At 35.0% G+C, this 23,409-nt stretch overlaps 1 protein-coding gene and 1 pseudogene across 3 annotated transcripts in view; one reads left to right on the forward strand and one right to left on the reverse strand.

The window, feature by feature from the left end:
• Positions 1 to 23,409, forward strand: part of EXOC6B (exocyst complex component 6B) — a 584,188-nt gene that overhangs the window by 59,960 nt on the left and 500,819 nt on the right. For all 3 annotated transcript variants that reach the window (XM_033124336.1, XM_033124337.1, XM_033124335.1), the window contains exons 2-5: positions 4,780 to 4,945; positions 10,466 to 10,513; positions 12,549 to 12,639; positions 12,750 to 12,795. In XM_033124336.1, the coding sequence (XP_032980227.1) occupies positions 4,780 to 4,945; positions 10,466 to 10,513; positions 12,549 to 12,639; positions 12,750 to 12,795 (351 nt within the window). The remainder of the gene's footprint in view (positions 1 to 4,779; positions 4,946 to 10,465; positions 10,514 to 12,548; positions 12,640 to 12,749; positions 12,796 to 23,409) is intronic.
• Positions 2,873 to 3,363, reverse strand: LOC117032734 (LIM domain transcription factor LMO4.2-like; annotated as a pseudogene).

Raw genomic sequence — 23,409 nt, forward strand, 5'->3', positions numbered from 1 at the left:
TCCAGCAGGAAGAAGAATGGAATAGCTTTTGTGTAGGTGTAACTAATAGGCAACTGACTCATCTTGAAGTAGAATTCTCTCTCTCTCAACCACTTACCTTTATGTCGGGCTTCATGTTACATTAGCTTTTCCTAATTGTGTTTTTTTTGGGAGTTAGGCCCAGATGTATCAGTAATAAGCAATGTAATTTTGATTAAGGCATTTAACTTTTCTTGGCCTCAGTTCCCTCCATGGTACAATAAGAGCTTTATCTTCCATCTTTGAGACCTCTTTCAACTCTAACATTTTAAGGGTTCAAGGGACTTTCTTGCTTTCCTTGCTCTAAGAGGGCATGGACTGATGTACTGCAGAGAGCACTTTCTGGCTGTGTGAGTTTGTTAGATTACTTCATCTTCTTGGGTTCCAGGTTACTTATTTATAAAATGGGGATAATGGCTAACTTATAAGTTACATAGGATTTAAATGAGATAACATATGCTCATAATATTTATTTTTCTCTTCTGACAAACAGATTTGAGCTGAGGTAGGCTCTAGTAAGTGATATAATACTGTAATGGTTTAGTACAGATGAATGATACATATTTGTTGCATAGAATTCCTGAGGTGCCATTTTATAAGTTAAAATCTCTTAATATGCACATGAAATCTAGGGAGGATGTTCAGAAGTATGTACCAGACATAGACACCAGGATAAAACATTTTACATTTTACAAAAACCTGTAGTTTGTTTGATAGTGTTTGAAAATGAGACTTCACATAGCAGCACTTATGTCATTGAGTCAAAATATAGGCTATAAAAAAATTGTTAATTTCCAAGCATTTGTTCTTGTTTACCTTTTACTAGGTACTAGGATTTTCTTTGGATTAGCCCAAATAATTAAACTAGTGGTGCAGTTTATTTCATAGTCTTGTTTGACTGTGACACACCTGGATATGTCAAAAGCATATGACTTTGTTCTTTAGATCCTGCTTTCTATTATTAGAAATGGAAATTTAAACATTGGAGTACTTAATATAAAATATAATTTAATAACTAATTATAAGTGTTTAGCCAGCCGGTACTACAGAATATAGTTTTTAGCTTTTTAAGCGGTCCCTATTTCTCTGCCATATCAAGTTTAAATTTCAAAGAATGTTAGAAATGAGCCATCACTAGATGGCAGTCTTTCTCTACTTTAAGTCATGGGGGAGGTATTCTGTGCAAGTACAATGTTGACTAGCAATATTAAACTTCAGTATGTCTGTGACCTTTCCAGAATTTCAGACTTGTTTATTTTTGTTTTTCGCATTTTATATATGATAGATGTTTTAGTTTGCACTGAGTGTATACTTGAAATGCTGATTCAAGGTGAACGGGTAGGTAGTGATCTATAATTGCCTTTTCCTATGGTAGGCAACTAGAAACAAAACCTTTAAATCAGTGGTTTTTAACCTCTTAGACAACCAGATGGAAATCATGGATCAATTTCCCTTAAAATTACATATATGTGCTTCTCCCTATGCACACAAAATGTACATAAAGTCTGGAAATCGTGGATTTCCTGATGCATACCCACGGAACACAAATTTATTAAATACAGTCCCAAACTCCTGTTTTAAATATGTGAGTTTTACATTTTTTCCTAACTTTTAAAAATTCTCAAGATAGTCAGGGGATGCACTATAAACATTTCATATTATTCAACACTATTATAATTAAAGACGATATTACTAGAATCATAAAGGCTTACATAACAGGAGAAACAGGCAGGGGTGCGTGACAAGGTATAGAAAGTTCATTAACTTGTTTTGAACTACCTGTTTACACTATTCTGAAAATGTATGATCTTTACATTATTATTGACTGAACTTGAAAGTGGAAGTGAATTGTAGGGATTTAGACCTGGGCTGATACTTGAGAGAATAGGTAATTGATTGCTTCCTATTTGCTGAATGAGAAAGCTGAGGGTCGGAGACATTAACTGAGTTGCCCAAAGACTCAGAGCTAATTACGTTGGGAAAACCAAGGCCACACAGTCAGGCACCTAAAATCCATGTTTCCTTTCTTTGATTTATGTTTTTTTTATGGGAAGTTCAGGGAGCTAGGGAGTCCTTCTTTTTTTTCCCTTTAAGTTTTTGTTATTTAAATATGCCATGCTACAGCAAATGTCTCCGAAAATATCACAAACTACACAAGGAAAAAAATTTTTTTCTTTATTCAGCTAATTAGAAATAGGGGGAAATTTCTACACAGTAGCTGCTATGAGCCTGATTTTTTTTTTTAAAAAAAAATTTTTTTCCCTTCATCATGGGAGTAGCAACATTAGGATGAAAACACTAACATGCATACATACATTGTATTTTACAAAGACACAATAAAAGTGTTTGCTAGAGTATCACAAAAGCCACATCTTTTTCTTTTATCTCATGTTCAGTTTTGATTGAAACCCATTTCCTTATGACACATAAACACATAAAGAGCGAGTAGAATGTTGTTAAATAAAGCACCGGGCGCAAACTCTGGCCAGTGCTCTGCTAATTGGTGCTGACGGTAGGAAGCAGATTTGAATGCTTCTTTTCATTACCTTCATCAGTCATTTCCCTTCTCCCAAGCTGTCCCCCCCAGCCCCCAGATGTCCTCTGCTGGATCTTTTCATTTTCTCTGCGGTCTTTCCTTAGACCAAGTTCACAGAGTCCTTAATGTTCGTATTTAGACCTTTAAACACACCAATAAATACAGGAAGGGCAGTCAAGACTAAAGATGCAGTGGCTTGGAGCTGGCACTGGCGCTGGCTGCAAAGGTACTTGTCTACTGAACAAGACACATGGGATCCCCCGGTGATGAACGAAATCTGAGAGGAAGGCATGCATTCTGCATTATTACTCTGGCCTGTTAGCAGACCTTCTGGTCTGGCAGTCGTGGATTGTTCTGAAGTGAATTCAAATGGCCATTGATGAGAGCTGTAGGTCTATCCTGTTAACAAAATAAACTGCCACTGATGTGGTGAAACTGCCAGTCCTCTGGGACCAGGCGATTCTGGCAGGGAGAGCATATGAAACCCGTAAGATGATATACGTTGCCTTGAGCCTTCACGACGAGTTCGCTCGCAGGAATGACTGTCCCCACGGGCTGCAGGCACCGCTATTCCCAAATAACGCCACGTAGTCATTTCCACAAAGGATCGTGCCGCTCTTGGTGTAACAGGACGATGATGTTACCCAGACGCGCCTGGCAGCAGGAGCGCTTGAGGCAGCGTCTGTGCCAGTAGCTGGCCGTGGCACCGAGCAGAAATCTGTCCCCAGTCTTGGCCCCGCAGTCTGGGCACCGCTTCCGGGTGAGGGAGCTGATGGTCACCCGGGGCGGCTGCCGCCTGGGTTCACCATGACCTGCTTTTCCCTGTATTGTAATATTGAGAGAGGCTCGGTGGCGATTTGTGAGCGAAGCGCCAGGCGTCCAAGGCGCTAGGGGGTCATTATTAACATAAGTAACACATTTCTTGACTTTGGAATTTTCTTCTTGAGTTTGTCTTTTGTAATGTTAATGTAGATCTTTGGAGGGGGGAGAAAATGAAAAGTTTTGCATAGCAGGAGGAAGTAGATTGCTACTTAGAAATGTGACTGGTTCGAGATACAATTGAATTGGAAACCAAGAGTTACCTAATATTGAGTAGTACCAGCTTATGCCATTTATGTTGATGAGTTTTCAGTGGTTATTGCTCTCCTCCAAATGACAAGGAATGTTGGTGTATTTTCATGGAAACCTTTCTTGACCTTTCCTTTGAAAGGGAAGTAAGATGGTACCTGGAGGGAAGTGTGTAGATCAGGACATGTTTCTTTCCTTTTTTTTCCTTTTTTTTTTTTAATTTGGACATGTTTCATAAAGCCATGTTTATATATCCACGAGGATGATTTAGTAGAGTGGGAGAAATACATGATGCAGGGGAGAGATAAAAGGGAATAATTGCAGGAGTAAAGTTCTTGAGACACCAGGATTGACAGTAGATAAGAACTCGAAATACTTTTTCCATTGTTATAGAAGGGTGGACAGGTTAGGAGTTACAGATGTAAGTAGGTTGGTTGATTTTAGTGAGAGAAGATGAAATCATTGTCTGTTTTATTCCGTGGTCAGTAGCTGAGAGTGAGGGGTTGGATGTTTGAGGAGAGGAGAAGGTAAGATTTTTATATATAGTTATTTTGGAGAATACAAAGTGGTTTTCTGGTGGTGGTTGTGGTGGGAGATAGACTTAGTAGTGTTATCTAGCAGTATTCCTTGTGCCCACTTTAGATTTGTAGTTACATAGCTGAACTGAGTCTAACCTTATAGAGCTTTTGATTTTCTTCAGTAGTGTCAGCTTCTTGGGTATAGTCATGGAGTAATGCGAATTGTTTTTATCCCAAATTGAGTTTTTCTAGGTTAATTTAATTGTTCAGCTTCTTGGGTGTAGTCATGGAGTAATGCGAATTGTTTTTATCCAAAATTGAGTTTTTCTAGGTTAATTTAATTGAGAAAGAAAGGTACAAAGGACTTGTAATTTAGTCCTTTGATTTTATGATGAGAAGTCTGTGATGAATACTGTCAAACGCTTAAATAGATTTGAATGAAAAAGGAAGCAAGATTTTGGGTTTTCCTAAAAAATAGTCATCTAGCATTGGGGTGGTGTTAATACAGTCGGATTGCTCTGTGCTTTATGTATTTTATGACCTGATTTCCAAATAAGTTTGCTTCTGGGTTTGTGATTTTTTTTCCATTTCTTAGAAGTAAAGCTGGTGTAATCTTTTATGCCATTTTTTTTTTTAAAGGTCTGTCTATGATGGTGAGGAACATGGACGATTCATGGAGAAGCTTGAAACTCGCATCCGCAACCATGACCGAGAAATTGAAAAAATGTGCAACTTTCACTACCAGGGCTTTGTGGACTCTATAACTGAATTGCTGAAAGTGAGAGGAGAAGCCCAGAAACTCAAAGTAAGGAGATTCTGAGAGAGACTTGTGTCTCTGTCCCGTACCCGGATTTTGATCAGCATTAAAGGAATAGAGAGTACATTGCAGGTTATATGTTTGTAGTAAAGATTTTTGTATAGTAAGAAAGGAATTTGTACTGAAACATAGATCATTGGGATTATGGCTTTTAGCTAAAAAGAATACTCTTTTTAGTAAAATTTATTTGCGATAACTACATGTAGGCGAGAACCAGAAACAGAATCAGTAATAGTTTCTTTCAAACAGAAGCTCAGTTGACTCTTCATGTCATCCATCTACTTCTTTGCTCGATACAAGCCATCCCTGATGCTTTTACAGGGCATGGGTGTAGAAGTCACTGCAGGATGGCAGCCGAAGCCAAAGGTAAAAGATCTCTGATAGTTGTGGAGAGTGTTCTACCAAAGCAGGAAGGTTCTTTCTTGATATGACAGATTCAGGTTCAGGGAGGGTTAGTCATGTCACGCTGGTCCCTAGCATAGCACATTAACTTATCTTGGATAACTGACTTTACTTATTGATCTTAAATCTAACCACTTCACTAAACTCTTCTATTATTTCTAATAATTTGTACTTAGATTTTTTTTTCTGTATAAACACTTGTACGATCTGCAAATAATAACAGCTTTATTTCCTTCTTTCCAGTCTTTATACTTCTAATTTCTTTCTTTTTTTTTCTCTTTCCCCTCTTTGTTTTTTTATTTTGGTCTTTTTAGAATTTGAATGAAAGCCTCAAAAGAATTTTTCTGGGGCATGGGGTGAACTTGATAGTGAGTGTAAAATTCATATAAAAGAATACATTGGTAGCAAAAGCAAAGAAACAATTTTATTGAGGGAGAAGTGGGCTATTAGATGTTAAATTATGTTTTCAAGGTATAGTGATTTAAAAGCTAATTTGACTGCAGAATCCAACCTGAACAGACACGAAGCTATCAAACTTCTTAACATATTTTATTTAATGTAAATTTTTGTATTTTGTTTCAGAAATGTTAATGTGTTTGATTATGAGATACTGTCCTAGTACCCACTGGTTATGTAATATACAATATGTACCATATTATCTTTATAAAATCTCCAAAATTCTGAAGTCCAGAACACAGTGGGTCCCGAGGTTTCAAATGCGAGTTTATGGGCCTACAGAACAACTCTCCAACCATCTTGGGAAATATAATATTGCCAACACCATTAAAGCTCTCTTTTTGTACCCTCTGAGTTGCTTCCTCCATCTGCCCCTCTTCTGATTTGTTGTTAATATCCTTTAATGCTTAACTAATGTAATTGAAATTAAATTAGATCCCTTTCTCATTCAACATACCAAAATTAATTTCAGATTAACTAAAGAGTTAAGTGTAAAAAATAAAACCATAAAGTAACTAGTAGACAATATAGCTGAATGTTTCTGTGATTTTGAGAGCAAGGAATACATTTCTAAAGACAATTTGTAAGCCAGAAAGAAAAAATTGATAGATATGAGAACATTAAAATGAAAGAAACTTTTCTACATACCTTTTAAAAATTAAAAGGTAAATAACGTAAAAAATATTTGCAAATATATACAAGTAATTGATATCCTTAACATATAAAAAGTCTTTGTAAGTTAATAGCAAAATGTGAACACTAATAGAAAACTGAGAAATGCACATTAATATGCAGTGTACACAAGAAATACAGGGAACTCTACAATTTAGAAATAAAGGAATGCAAATGTGGACAATAATGTGCCATCTAGTAAAATGACAAAGATGAAAAAAATAATATTTAAGATTGGAGATGACACCAATCAATGAGGGAATGCCTCGTTGGAGTGTAAATTGTTAGGACGTTTGAGAAGAGCAATTTTATTTATCAGTACTTAAAACTCCACATAGTTTTAAGATTTATCCTAAGGTGCATGTACAAGGATGTTCTTTTGAGTTTTTTGTAATAGGTAAAACTTCAAAATGTCTCTAAAAGTCATTTAGTAGAGGATTAGTAAAATAAATCATGGTGCATTCATTTAAAAGAAGAATAAACTATAATATATTATAGAACGATATCTGACAGGGGAAAGTATTAGAAATGTTTGCTTAATGTATAAAGGACATTAAAAAGTATGAACAATTTGATCCTGTTTAAAATAAAAAACTATACTGAATTTTTGGGGGCTGAACAGCCTCAGATGGACAAAAGTATTTGAAATGTATGAGAACAAAGATGGCGCTCCTGCCAGGAGCTGTGTGCGCCGTTGGTCCTTACTCAGCCATCCCATCTTCCCACCCTCACTTTGGGCTGCTTTTTGTCTATAATCCTTGGACACCTGTGCTCCAAACTTCACCCTCCGCTTCCTGTGCCCCTTGTCAGTGATGGGCACCAGGATACTCTGTCTCTGGTTACCGACGTAGTCATGTGATGGAGTACTTCCTTGGCAGGTAGCATGGAATGTTACCCGTATTGCTCACCCATTGCTGATATCATGTGCTGGTCGGTACTCATCTTCTCTTCCTTTCTTCACATTGTTTCAAGTTGCAAATTCCTTCAAATTACTCAGGGTGCCTTCAAATTACTCAGGAAAGTGAGAACTGGGGCTGCCAGTTCAGGGTTTTTGGTTGGCCGCTTCTGGCCCTACTCACTCATTCTGAGAATCGAGGGGATTAAAGTCTAACAGCACCTCTGGGCACACCTGGGAGGCTCTGCTCTAGGGGGATTCAACCTAGATTAAGAACCTATGAAACGTAGAGGTTCTTGAACTCTAGAAGAGAGTTTAGAAAATGGAAAAGGTTAAGCATTGACTTCTGTCAATATTATTTAACACAATGAAAAGAAACTACATTCTCTAGGATGCCCACTATTTTTTTTTTTGACTTACAGCTTTATCTATTTATCATATATCTATCTTCTATCTATATCTATATAGGTATTTCTAGATCACTGAATCAAGAGAAGTAGCATCCTAGAGAGGCAATACAGTTTCTTCTCATTGTTATGTTAAAGTATTATTGAAATGGTAATTATCTTTCTTATCAGAAGCATTGTTAGGCTCCCATTGTATTAGGACCTTGGTTTGTATGAAATCAATTTAGTGGGCCATAATCAGTATTTTTAACTAATATTGAAATGAAATGGAATAGAATATAAAATAATAAAGTATATTACATGTAGTAAGGGTATTTGTTTCTTGAAACAATTATTTCTTGAAAATTTTGTTTCAAGGTTGTGTGTGTGTGTGTGTGTGTGTGTGTGTGTGTGTATGTATTCCCTATACTTGTCTACTGGGATGCAGTCTAAAATGTATTTCTTATAATGAGTTTGATGTAAAAAATGTATCAGAGGCGGTGTCTTTATAGAGGAAAAATTGTATTCTCACAGAGACACTGATGCTGAATTTAGTAGTGTTTATGGAAGGTTTAATTTTATGAGATTTCTACTTTAGGATAAAAAATATCTAATTATTCTTGAATAACTGCTGTGAAGGGGATAGATAACACTACTCTCAGTGCAGCCCACCCCATTTTTATTCATATTGCTTGAAACCTTTTTCTTGTATTGAGCTGATAATAACCTTATTTTCTAGTAACATCCATTTATTTGTTTGAGTAATTAGCACTATTTTTAAGCATTACCTTTCTTACAGCTTTTTTGTATTTGAAGGACAGCTTTCGTTCAGGTCTGGTGTAGTGTGTCCAAATGAATATTTACCCTCTCTTTGGGCTAAAAATTCTTGTAGCTGTTTTCTATGTGTTGTAGCTTTGACTCTCTCTCCAAATGTAGTCACATCTGATCATGCTTCAGTTTGTCAATGGCCTTCCTAAAACATGGCATCTGAATGTAATTCTCATAGTGTGATCCTAAAGCCTTACCATCTCACTTATTTTAGACAAGGATCAGCAAACTATATTTTGCAGGCCAAATCCAGCTTGTCTCCTATTTTTGTTAACAAAATTTTATTGGGCCACAGTAATGCCCATTCACATACGTTATGTTTATGGGCTGCACTACTGCTACAATGGCAGAGTTGAGTAGTTGCATCAGAGACTCTCTACCTGTCCATTTTCAAAAACAGTTTGCAGTCTCCTGTTTTAGATAATGCTTCTATTACCATTGTCTCTGATCAGCATTTTGGATGGCTACATCATACTCTGAATTCACGTTGGGCTCACAGTCCAATAAAAACAACTGTTTCACTTGTGGTGATATTAAATAAATAATAAAGAGGGAATTTGAGGGTTTCTTGCTTCTTTTTCTGACACTTTATAAAGACTTTTTGGAGGTCAGATTTCATTTTGTCTTTGAATGGGGGTACATGTGATAATCTCCTCTGAAAATGATAGTCCAGGTATAGTTTATAGTTTAGGGTAGAGCTTTCAAAGGTATGCTCCTGAAAAGCTAGTTTCTTAATATGATTTAGTCTCAGTAAAAGGGTGTTTTTTGTTAAATGTTGAAACTTATGTTAAATAAGTTTGGAAAACACGCTATATGATATCCTCCTCTTGGGTATTCATAGTGCATGTAGAATATTAAAAGCTTCAAGAAATCCTGAATAAACTATCCTGTGGTATTTCCCATACGTACCTCTCTCTCTCTGTGTGTGTGTGTGTGTGTGTGTGTGTATGTGCACGCGCATATGTGCACCTCTGTGCGTTTGCAGAATACCTATTAACTAACATTCCTTAGTGTTCTAAGGGACATAATGGGAAATGCTGAAGTAAGGGAATGCCTTCAAAGTATAAAGAGTGACAGTTATTGGTGGCAGGTTAGAACGCCTGTGTTAAAGAAAGTTTGAGAAGTTCCAATTGCTCATTTTGATAATGTCTGAGATGGTGAGGAAATTACTATTCTGCGCACTTAAATTTTTTTATATCAATTGAGTCTTCAAAAGTGGAAACCAAAAATAGTGGTACCAATCCCTTTAAATTATGAACTCTAGGTAACGTTAAGGCTTGTTCACATAGTTTTGACTATCTGATGGAGGGATTAATTTAGAAAAATGGGAATGGAGGTGTTACAAGTTAAGAATTAATGATCCTAAAAGAATTAAGATGAAACACTTTTTTTAATATTAGGATAATAAATGGGGAAAATTTGACCTGAGTTAAAAAGTTCAATTTATATTCAAGTTCTCCAGGAGTGTATTGGTGAAGAGAGGAACATCTATGATAACATTTGTTTTTTTCCTACACATAGTAGAGATGGTAAGTTTCTTTATGTGGGTTATTTTTCTATTTTAATTTTTCTTTTCTTTTCAGAATTAAAGTACGGTCTTTAGTCATTATGGTATGTTAGTTTGGAATACTCCACACTGAACGTATCGCTCAGTAAATTTTTCTTTCCATTGTTGAAAAGGCTGTGCAACATTTAGTAGAAAAGCTGATATAATTTAAACACAAGAGGATGCCACTAAACTAAAATGTGGTGGAATCCTGAAACTATCTGAATACCTACCCTTAGTCTTTTCATTGTAAATTTTGATTTTATCCAAACTGTTGTTTAAATGTTTGTTTTTCATGAGTTTAAATTGTCTTCTCTCCACAGAATCAAGTGACGGATACTAACAGAAAACTACAACATGAGGGGAAGGAAGTAAGGCCAGTTTACCTTTTGAAAAAATCTTTTCTGTTTCTGTCCTTCTCTTTTGATGACTGTCTTCCTGATGTAGTGGTTTGTAAGACCATAAGCAGCATGTTGGAGGAGCTTGGACGTTATTGTTGTTGCTTCTCCTAATGTTTATCTGAATTAAGTGACTGTAGCCACTTGAAAGCTTAGAGAGAGAGGATGTAGCCTTCTTGAGCTGTGTTTTTAAATCACTTGAGTAGTCATAATACGGCCAGTGCTGTTCCCTCTGCCTGGAATGCTTTTTTCCCAATATTTACCTACTTTAGACCTTGCTGTTTTGTTAGCTTCTTAATGCGGCCTTTTCTAACCACCTTATTTGGAATTGCAGTCTCACTGTCAACCCACCGTATTCTTTTTATCTTTCCTGCTTTATTTTTCTTAATTGCACCTATCCTGCTCTGCTATATGTTTTTACTTATACATTTTTTTTCTGTTTCTTTCCATTAGAAATTAAGCTCCATGAGGTCAGGAATTTTTGTTTGTTTTATTTATTGCCGTATCCCCTCTACCTGTCTAGACAGTAATGGGCACAAAGTGGGTGCTCCATAAATATTTGTTTAAAAAATGAATCGTTGATTCCATTAATTGATATACTCACCATTTAAATCATCACAGTTTGCAAGATTACTTTACATGCATTTTTCTCACTTGATCCTCATGGTAGACCTATGACAAAGTCAAGACAGGTATTGTCACTATTTTCTTTTTTTTTTTTTTTACATCTTTTACACTTTTAATGCATTTTACTAATTTTTCTTGCCTTATTGTACTGGCTAGAACCTCCTATAATATGTTTAACAGAAGTTGTAAGAAGTTGTCCTGTTCTTAGAAAGTGTTATTAAGCATGATGTTAACCAAAGATTTTTTTCTTGGGTGCTTTTTTTTTTTTTTAATTTATTTTTAATTTATTGGGGTGACAATTGTTAGTAAAATTACATAGATTTCAGGTGTGCAATTCTGTATCACATCATCTATAAATTACATTATGTGTTCACCATCCAGAATCAGTTCTCCTTCCATCACCACATATTTGATCCCCCTTACCCTCATCTCCCACCCCCCAATGTCACTATTTTCTTGATGAGGAAACTAAAACATGTGATTTGCTAATGTGTACATAGTAATTGCCAAGTCTGAAAACTCAAGTTTTCTGACTTGTATATAGTCCATTTCTGTTCTCTGTACTGTGCACCTTCCTTATTGCCTAATATTTATTTATTGTTTAATTTTAATAATCTTTAAGATTAGCTCTTGGTTGTTTTATCATTGACTTAATCAGGGCCATTTTCTTTTGTTCTCTTTTGCTTGGTATCTAGACAGATAACATTTTTAGATATGAATATGGGATGAGTACTATAGGAGGCTATATAGGTAGATTATTGCTTTTTAAAAATTTGTCTCATATTTTAAATTATGCAGAGATTGTAGTTTCTTTTATTTATATTGTGGTATGACTTTAGACGGAAGCCTTCAAAAACAGCTTTGAGAAGAAAAGTGAGTTATTCTTCACTAAACTGGAACTCTTGGAAAAGCCACAACTTCTAAGTGTGTGGCTTATTTGTTGAAATTGAGATTTAGTTGAAGATTACTTTCAAGACTCATTCGAAGCTGTATAGGAAGGACTATTTTCCTCTAAGACTCTAGCACTGATGGAAGAAATACGGGATCTTCTCAGGAGAGTGATGAAACCATAAATCATGAAGAGTCTGAATAGGGTCTGGAGAAAATCTGCAAATCTTTTTTCTCTTGGATAGCTTCTGAATTTTAGGATTTCATTTTACGTATCCTTTCCTTGTATAGTATGTATCTTGGGGAGAAAGTAGGAAACCGTGCAGGAATGTTTTACTTGTTCAGAAAGGCAGTTCCTTAGTCCACTTGGCACGTTTTACTATGAAACTGTCTGGGTTTTCTGATGAATTGAACACAGGGTGGAAAAATGTGACTGAAAGGTTTTTATTTACAGCTATTGGCATAATTTTTTTTTTTCCCTCCTTTTGCCAAGCTGGTAATAGCAATGGAAGAGCTGAAGCAGTGTCGACTACAACAGAGAAATATTTCTGCTACTGTTGATAAATTAATGCTGTGTCTTCCAGGTGAGGAACTGGAAATGGAGTAGAATTCTTGATCCAATTCTTTTAGCTTTATTAGTTTTTCACTTTCTTTAAATAATGCTGGTGTGCTCTTTTTTCCTTTCTCTTTCAAGTCCTGGAGATGTATAGCAAACTGAGGGACCAGATGAAAACTAAAAGGTAAAATTTTTTTATTGAATACATTTTATTATCTAAAATTTGTCATTTAGAATATTTTTAAGGTATATATTTAACATAACCTTTAAAAAAATAATTAGGTTCATGTAACATCTTCTCTAGCCTTGTGTATGTCTATTGATTTATCCTGAGACTTATTTAAATATACTAGTGGTATGCTGATGTATTTTTTCATGTATTATGTTTAATAAAACATACTACTCATAGTTGGAGTTTTAGAAGACCCAGTCTTTCAGGGGAAAAGCATATACCTGTTTTAGTTAGGGTTCTCCATTGGAATAGAACCAGTAGTGCGTGTGTGAGTGAGTGTGTGTGTGTGTGTGTGTGTGTGTGTGTGTGTAGACATAGAGAGAGATTGATTTACTTTAAGGAATTGATTCCCGTGATTATGGAGCCTGGAAAGTCCAAAATTTGCAGAGTAGGCTGGTAGACTAGAATGCCACGGAAGAGTAAGTATTGTAGCCTGGAGTCTGAAGGCAGTCTGCTGGCAGAATGCCCTCTTCCCTGGGGTTAGTCAGTCATTTTTCTATTAAGGCCTTCAACTGATTGAATGAAGCCCACTTCATTATGGAGAGTGATGTTCTTTACTCAGAGTCTATTGATTTCAGTGTTAATGATTTCATCTAAAAAAATACTTTCACAGAAATACCTGGAATAATATTTGACCAAATACCTGGTTACTGTGGCCTAGCCAAGTTGACACACAAAATTAACCATTACAAGGACAAGGTTAAGGTTAAATTCAGTGGTTTCCTTTCCTATGTGTTGTTTTCTTCTGTTTGTTCCAGAAGAAACTCTACAGTGACTCTTTGGCTCTTCTTCCCAAACTAGAGTAAGCATCCCCACCCTCTCTGGCCTGGGGTACCTTGCAGCAGGATGGAAGCTGCCGGATAAATGGGACACATCTTCCTGGAATGTTTATTTTACCTAGGTTTTGAGGGAAAAAGTATAGAATGTAAATGTATTTCATATTGAAGTAAGAATAGAAATATTATGAATAAAAATTCTATATTCACAAGAATTTTAAAGCTAAAGAAAGCATAAGGCATCAAAATTTTTTGAATTTCTTAGGATTGTTTCCCAGATACCCTTCACCCCGGAAGACATGTCCATAAGCCTATATACACTAAACATAGGTAGAACAATAGAATGAGATATTCAATGAAATACGTCAGTAGTAGGATTTTTCTGACAACTTTTTTTGTAAAATTCTAAAATTACAGAGAATAAAAAAAGCTTGTAGACCAACTTCTCTGAATTAACAGATATTAACAGTTTTCCTGTTTTGATTCATGTATATATAAATATATCTACTCGTAGCACATATATAAACATATGTGGATAGAAAGAGGTAAAGGTACACATTTTTTAAAACTATAGATAAAACTTAGGTCCCTTTCCTCAGTCCTATTCTTTTCCATACTCCCCTCAGGCAACCAGTATCATAAATTTGATGAGTGTCCTTTTTTCCCCTCTTTTTTTATTGGAGAAGGGGAACAGGACTTTATTGGGGAACAGTGTATACTTCCAGAATTTTTTCCCAAGTCAAGTTGTTGTGCTTTCAATCTTAGTTGTGGAGGGTGCCGTTCAGCTTCAAGTTGTTGTCCTTTCAGTCTTAGTTGTGGAGGGTGCAGCTCAGCTCCAGGTCCAGTTGCTGTTGCTAGTTGCAGGGGGCGCAGCCCACCATCCCTTGCGGGAGTCGAACTGGCAAAATTGTGGTTGAGAGGATGCACTCCAACGAACTGAGCCATCTGGGAGCTCAGCAGAAGCTCAGCTCAAGGTGCCATGTTCAATCTTAGTTGCAGGGGGCGGAGCCCACCATCCCTTGCAGGAGTCGAGGAGTTGAACTGGCAACCTTGTAGTTGAGAGCCCACTGGCCCATGTGGGAATCGAACTGGCAGCCTTCAGAGTTAGGAGCACGGAGCTCCAACCATCTGAGCCACTGGGTCGCCTGATGAGTGTCATTTTGTTCCATGTTTTTAATATCTATAAATCATATGTTGTATTATTTTGTATTTTTAAAAACATTTACATGAATGGTTCTCAGTTCTCATTTTTTTAAAGATTCATTTATTCATTTATTTAACAAAAATGAATTGAGTACCTAATGTATACTAGTATTGCTCATGGTGGGATACAGCTCTGAACAAATCAAATAAAAATATCTGCTCTTAGGGGGCTTACGTACTAGTAGAGGACTTACTTTCTTTATGTATATAGATCTAGTTTCCTTAGTTTAATTACTCTATAATCCATTATATGAATAATTCACATTTCATCTCACAGTTCTAATGGTTTTCAGAAGTGCTGTTCACCAGTATTTCTAATTGACCCTTCTTTTGGCACACAGTAGGATTATATTTCCTGGGCTCCCTTTGGCTATGTGACTATTTCTGGCTGATCAGATGTGAGCAGAAGCGAAGAGTGTTACTTTTGGGCTTAGCAGTTAATTTCCAGTGCAAGTCCCTCCAGAGTTGTTTTCCCTTGGACATGACAAATAGTAACTTTCAAGATGGTGTTTGAATTCCAGAGTATTTTGTAATGAGCAGAGCTTCCCTGCCAACCTGTTATGGATGTATAACATGAGTAAGCTATAAATCTTTTTTTTAAAGCTACTGAGAATTTTGGGATTGTTGTTACCATAGGATAACTTTCCTGACTAATTCTATGAAGTATATTTGGTATGTTTCTAATTCCCTGTTTCCCTGAAAATAAGACCTAGCCAGACAATCAGCTCTAATGTGTCTTTTGGAGCAAAAATTAACATAAGACCCGGTATTATATTATATTATACCTGGTATTATACCTGGTATTATATTGTGTTATATTATATTACATTAGATTATATTATATTGTATTATATTATATTAGACCTGGTCTTATAATAAATTAAGACTGGGTCTTGTATTAATCTTTGCTCCAAAAGACCCATTAGAGCTGATTGTCCGGCTGGGTCTTATTTCCGGGAAACAGGGCTGTTTGCAGATAATGGTACAATAGATATCCTTGTTCATGCCTCTTTGGGCACATATTCAAGGTTTCTTGAGAACAGTGCTCTTCAAATGTTGCTGTGTTTACACATTACATGGGGATTTGTGAAATGTAGGTTCTGATTCAGTAGGTCTGGAGTCATTCCTGAGATTCTGCATTTCTACCAGGCTTTGAGGTAATGCCAGTTCTGCTGGTCTAGGTTTATACCTAAAAGGAGATCAAAGAAAGGGTATGAATATCTCTGATCTTAATTAAGTACAGGTCGCTCTGCAGAGTTATTCACCGATTTCACCATCACTTTATTGGAAGTCCCGTTACTCCACCCCTTTGTAGCATCATCTGTATCTTTTGTCAAACTTCTTGGTTTTTGGAAGTCAGTGATTGTGAAATGATAGACAATTGTTCCAGTTTTTCTTTTCCTTTTATTTTTTTAAACTTTATTTTTCAATTATAGATGACATTCAATATTATGTTAGTTTCAGGTATATAGCATAGTGCTTACACATTACATAACTTACTGAGGGATCCCCAATGAGTCTAATACCACCTGACACCATACATAGTTACTCCAGTATTATTGAGTTATGTCCTATGCTGTACTTTACATTACTGGGACTATTTTGTAACGACCAATTTGTACTTCCCTTCACCTTTTCACCCAGGCCCCAAATCCCCCTCCTATCTGTCAATCGTCAGTTTGTTCTCTATATCTATGAGTCTGTTTCTGTTTTGTTTATTTTGTTCTTTAGATTCCACATATAAGTGAGATTATATGGCATTAGTGTTTCTCAGTGTGACTTATTTCACTTGGATACCTTTTCCCGTTATATCCTGCAAATATTTTACTAATTTATTTTAAAAAGCATCTTTAGGTTTTATTGAGTTTACCCCTGTTATTTTACTGTTGTTTATTTTACTGATATCTGTCTGCTATTATCTCTAGTATTGCCTTTCTCCTGCCTATTTGGGGTTTAATTTGCTCTTTTTTTAGCTTTATAAGGTAGAGGCCTAGAGCATTGATTTTTTGGTTCTTTTTTATTGTAGCTATTGTGTACATTTCTCTCTAAGCAGTGCTTTAACTGAATCTTACATATTTCATGATTTTTTTCAAATATTTTCTAGTTTCTTTTGTAATTTTAAAAATTAATTCACTGATTATTTAGAAATGAATTGATTAATTTTCAAATATTAGGGGATTTTCATATTTTTCAAAATTTATTTGTAATTTTTCAAAATGTATTTGTCATTGTGTTCATAAATGTAAAATGTATGATTTCAACCTTTTATGTTTGTTGAGACTTGTTTTATGGCCAGCATATGGTCTATTTTGGTGAAAATTCCATGTACACTTCAAATTAATATATATTCACTTATTGAGTGGAACATTCTTTAACTGTCGTTTAGGTTCACTTGGTTGATAGTGTTCAGGTTTTCTACATCCTAATTTTTTATTTGTTTGTCATTTGCTAACAGAGGAGTGTTGAAATTACCTATTATGTTGTCTTCTTTCAGTTCTTTGCTCTTTTGCTACCACGTTTCCACGAAAATAAGACCTAGCCGGACAATCAGCTCTAATGCGTCTTTTGGAGCAAAAATTCGTCTAAGACCTGATATTATATTATAATATGTTGTGTTATAGTATGAAGACCTGGTATTATATTATATTATGTTATGTTATATCATATCATATCATATCATATTAAAGACCCAGTCTTACAGAAAAATAAGGCCGGGTCTTATATTAATTTTTGCTCCAAAAGAGCTGATTGTCCAGCCGTGTCTTATTTTCGGGGAAACACGGTATGTGTGTTTGGAAGCTCTCTTATTGGGTGTATACACATTTAGCATTGTTATATCTTCTTGATGAAATAACCCATTTATTACTATGGAAGGATCTTATTTATCCCTGGTAATATTCCTTTTTCTGAAATATATATTTGGTATTAATATAGCCACTGTTGCTTGCATTTTGTTTAATCTTTACAGTCTCTTTAAAAAATTTTTTTCATGTGAAGTATTTTTAACAGCTTTATTTAGATATAATTCAGATACTATTCAATCCATCCATTTAAAATTACAATTCAGTGGCTTTTAGTGTATTCACAGCATTGTGCAACAACCATCACTACTATCAATTTAGGATGTTTTTATTCTTCTCCAAAGACACTCTGAGTTTCTTAGCCATCACTATCCAATCCTCTCCTGGTCCCTGCCCTCCCTTGACAGCTACTGGGAACCACTGATTTACTTTCTGTCTCTATAGATTTGCCTTTTCTAGAATTTCATATAAGTGAATCATACAGTATGTGGTTCTTTGTGATTGGCTTCTTTCTTTTAACATGTTTTTAAGGTTCATTCATGTTATACTGTATACCAGTCTTTAATTTCTTTTTATTGCTGAATGATATTCCATTATAGGGATATATCATATGCTATTTATCCATTCATCAGTTTATGAACATTTGGGTTGTTTTCACTTTTTGGCTTTTATGAATAATGCTGCTATAACTTTTTGTTTACATGGTGTTGTGTTGAGATATGTTTTCATTTGTCTTGGTTATATACCTAGGAATGGAATTACTGGATCATGTGGTAACACTATGTTTAACCATTTGAGGAACTGCTAGACTGTTTTCCAAAGCAGCTATATTTTTATGTTCTCACCAGCAGCATGTGAAGAATTTCAACTTCTGCACATCCTAGTCTATACTTGTCTTTTTTTTGATTATGGCCATTTCGGTGGGTGTGAAATAGTATCTCATTGTTCATCTTCATTTTTGAAAAAATGTTTTTGATGTATATAGAAATCTAGGTTTATAGATTCATTAGCTCTTAAAATGTTATTCTTTGTCTTTTGGCTTATGTAGTTTCTGAGGAGAGGTATGTAAACAGTCTTACCTTTGTTGTCCCTGTGTACTTAAGGTGTCATTTCTCCAGCTGTTTTAAAACTTTTGTCTTTTTCCTTTGTTCTCAGCAATTCGATTTTGATGCACTTTGGTGTTAATACATGTGCATGCTTGCATGTGTGTATGTATTCTGCTTGTGGTTTGTTTAGCTTCTTGGATTTGTGGGCTTATAGTTTTCGTAAAATCTGGAAAACGTTTGGATAGTATTTTTCCAAACATTTTTTTTTTCTGTCCTTTTTTATCCTCATTCAGAGACTGAAAGTATATCTGTGTTGGATAACTTTATGTAAACCCACAGGTGACTTAAGGATCTATTTTTTTACCCCAGTCTTTTTTCCCCTCTGTGCTTTGTATGGTATTGATTTTATTGCTGTGTTCAAGTGCACTGATCTCTCTCTTTTGCATTGTCTAATCTTTTAAAAATCCCATCCAGTGAAATTTTCATTTCAGAGAATATGTTTTTCATATTTAGGAGTTGCATTTTTTTAAAAAATGTTTCGTTTCTCTTGTTATTTTTGTGTCTTTCCTTTTGTGTGTCTTTCTTTAAATATATGTACTGTGTTTCCCTGAAAATAAGACCTAGCCAGACCATCAGCTCTAATGTGTCTTTTGGAACAAAAATTAATATAAGACCCAGTCTTATTTTACTATAAGTTATTTTACTATAAGTAAAATAAGACTGGGTCTAATATAATATGAAATATAATATAATATATTATAATATAATATAAGACTGGGTCTTATATTAATTTTTGCTCAAAAAGACACATTAGAGCTGATGGTCCGGCTAGGTCTTGTTTTCGGGGAAACAGGGTACGTAGCTTGACTATCTGTTTTCATGTACTTTTTGCTAGTTCAGTCACTTTTGGCATTTTGGATCTCTTTCTGCAGACCGATTTTGTTTTCCCTCATTATAGATCAGTTTTTTAGTTCTTATCATGTCTAGTAGTTTTTTTTTTTTAAGCTTTTATTGGGGAAGGGGAACAGGACTTTTATTGGGGAACATCGTGTACTTCCAGGACTTTTTTTCCAAGTCAAGTTGTTGTCCTTTCAGTCTTAGTTGTGGAGGGCACAGCTCAGCTCCAGGTCCAGTTGCCATTGCTAGTTGCAGGGGGCGGAGCCCACTATCCCTTGTGGGACTCTAGGAGTTGAACTGGCAACCTTGTGGTTGAGAGCCCCCTGGCCCATGTGGGAATCGAACCGGCAGCCTTCGGAGTTAGGAGCACGGAGCTCCAACCGCCTGAGCCACCGGCCCGGCCCATGTCTAGTAATTTTTGATTGGATAATGGACATTATATTATCTTGATGAGTGTCTGGATTTTGGGGGGGGGGTTTGTTTTTCTCTATTTTATTTTGGCAAACAGTTTAGTTTGTAGATCTGTTTGAACCTCATTTTTAAGTATTGCTAGACCCACTTTCATTTCAGGGGTATTTCTCAGAGTAGTATTCGTCTTTGCTGAATAACTCAGGAATACCTAAGAACTCTTTGGCTGTTCAGAGTCTGAATATTTCTATGCCTTGTCTGAGCTCCTGGAAGTGTTTATCTTACATTTCCCTCGTGTTTGTCGGTCTCTCCCTCCCTTTCTCCCTTCCGCTCTTTCCCTTCCTTCTTTTTGCCTGTCCATGTGGAATTTCACTTTTCCAATGCCTGGCCTCGTACTCAGCAAAGACTCAAAGGAACCTCTGTGTAGATTTCTGCAGTTCTTTTCTGCATTGCTCCCTTTTTGTTGAATTCTGCTGCACAACCTCACGGTGCGTCGGCTTCCTGAACTCCTTTCTATCTCTGACTCTAAGGCTATAAGCTGCTAGGTTCTGTTTGTGTTTTCTCTGACTCTGTCCGTGATCTAGATTTCACCTTCAGGTAGATAACTCAGGTAATTATGAAGCTCACCTTGTTTGTTTCCCTGTTTTCAGACATTACAGTTCTGTGTTACCTGATATCCACTATATGAAAACAGTTGTTTTATATAGTATTTACCAGTATTCTACTTTTAAAAAGTGGAAGTCTGTTCCTTGTTACTCCCTCATGGTTGGAAGCCTAGTTACATTTTTTAAAGCTGAAAATACTGCTTATACTACTAGGTTTTATGTTCCCTAAGGAAAGATATCTAACCATATTTCTATCTTTAGCACATAGAAGGGATTAAATATTTGTTAACTGATGTTGTTTGATTAGGAAAGGCACTAATATTTCCTGTGGTGCAAGTTTTTATTTCATATTCTTATCATACTCTGAATTAAAAAAAATTTCTTATGGGTAGTTGTTATCTGCTTTAAAAGATCACCTATTAAAATTTTAAAACCATCATTGTGAAAGAGTTTCATACCATGGTAAGAAAGTACCATGGCAAGAAAGTACCAAAATTTGATTTGCCTAGAATCAACATTTCTCTTCTCACGATAGCATTCAACCATGACTAAATTATTCTGACCTTAGTTATCCAATTTATAGGATTATTTAGATCTCTTTTCCTGCTGCCTTTCTTTTTACTCCCTGCTTTTATTTCATGTGCTTTCTTTCTGCTCACATCTCCATTAGGGAGTCTTTATGAAGGGGGACAGGAAGAACTAGCATATACACAAAGGAAACTTAGGAATTTGGCTTTTGATTCAGTTTTAATAATGTTTAGAGGTTGTCAAAAGTAATGTCAAAATCTTGTTTTAGATTTCCATGGCCGTTGGAAGTAGAATTTTTTTTTCCTTTGGTGTCTGCTATACAGGTGTTTAATTGAGTGTCATTCATTAACCTGTCACTGATATTTGAAATACACCAGAAATTTGAATAATCTTATTGATCTGTTACAGTCAGAACATGAATATGGTAGAGAAAAGACAATGGGGAAATAAGGTGACATTCTTTGTTGCCAGGAATCACTGAGTTTTGTACTAATTAGCCTTGAAAAATGTGGAGTTATTTGACAGACCAGATGTTTTCGGCATGCAGCCATGTGTCTCATCAGTGATTGTGCCTTGTGTCCGCAGGCAACATTGTTAGATTTTTCTCATTCTATAAACAATGTTGCAAAATATAACTAAACCCCAAAGTGTGTTTATCTTTTTGGCTTAATTTCTGGCTCTCTATCCATTCTAAAGTTTCTCTCTAGAGGAATTGCATTTTATTGCACATAGGTCTTTGTACCTAATTGTAGTATAAACACCATTCTATTTACACTAAACCATGTGAATTGCACTGTTTTTGAGTATAAATTTTTTTTTTTTAATAAAAGCAACCATTTCAGGTTATATCTGTACTTTTATTTCTAAATATATGAGAAATAAACCTTTCTTCTCTTCATTTATTTGGACTATGATTTTGATTTTTGGAACATATAAGGGGACAACAACAATAACAACAACAACAAAAAAAAACAGGTAAAACCAATATTAGTCTTTGGTGTTAGAGCTTTGGAAGAGATTAAGTATCTACTGTGAAATTCATTCTTAAAATCTAAAATAGAGCTATAAGTCTTTCATTTATAGGATTGGAACTGAGTTTTTCCTGCACTAACTATATCACTGGGAATTAGGGAATTAAAAACATGAAGAAAAAAATTGTCAACCATAATGTTGTAAAGGAAAAAAATCATGGTTAAAATTTTTGTATATATTTTTCTAGTCATTTTTTTGTGTACTTATGTGTGTGTATTGATATTTATCTCATGCATGTGTACATATTCATAATTTACACCTGTATACATATTTATAATTTGGAAAAATGTTTTGATTATAATTGTAATTTCTATTTTTTGAAATAATTTTCATTCAATAATATTGTAAACATTTTACTATTTTATTAATCTTTTACTACATGGATATATCATGATGTGTTTAACCAAATCCTTATTAGACATCTAGCATAGTTTTTACTTGCTATTATAATAAATATAACTTTAATTCAAGAAGCATATGCATTTTTTTGCATCTAATTGTTTTTTTTTGGAAATACAACTGTTTAGAATACTTGTTTTGGTAAAGTTCTTCACTGGAAACTTATATCAATAATCCAGATTTGTTTACCAGCAGGCTGTGAATTATCATTTATTGAAACCCCTGATAATACCTATTATCTTTTATTTGGTAGTTTGAGTGACAAAATTATGTTTTTGACTTGCATTTCTTCACATATCAGTTCAACTGCTTTATTCACATGTTGGCCTTTTTTCATTCTTCTGTGATTTTTCTTTGTTCATTGTTTTTTAAGAAAAACTCTGTTTATATGTTGCAAATGATCTGGATCAGATTGTCGTTTCCTTTTTATTCTTGTTATGTCCTTTTTATGCATAACTTATTTTGTTTTTAACTAGTCACCTTTATTACTTAGTTTTATTAATTCTCTTATGCTTTCCTACCTATCAGATAAATTTTGTCTTTTTTATTGTTATGAAACATTTATCTGCATCATCAGCAATATGTATTGTCTTAAAATCTGTTTTATCTGATATTAATATAGCTATTCCATCACTTGTACGGTTATTTTTTGCATGCTATATCTTACTCCATTTTGTATCTTTGAATCTAAAGTGTTTTCCTTGTAGACGATATATAGTTGGATTATGCTTTTTAAATCCTGTCTGACAATGTTTGCCTTTTGATTGGACTGCTTATTAGTCCATTAGCATTTAATGTAATTATTTATATGGTTGAATTTGGCTCTTTGTTTTCTATGTCTTTTTTTTTAATTCTACTTTCTCCCTTTTTT

This window comes from Rhinolophus ferrumequinum, chromosome 13 (genome assembly GCF_004115265.2).
Source record: "Rhinolophus ferrumequinum isolate MPI-CBG mRhiFer1 chromosome 13, mRhiFer1_v1.p, whole genome shotgun sequence".
Lineage (NCBI taxonomy): Eukaryota > Metazoa > Chordata > Mammalia > Chiroptera > Rhinolophidae > Rhinolophus > Rhinolophus ferrumequinum.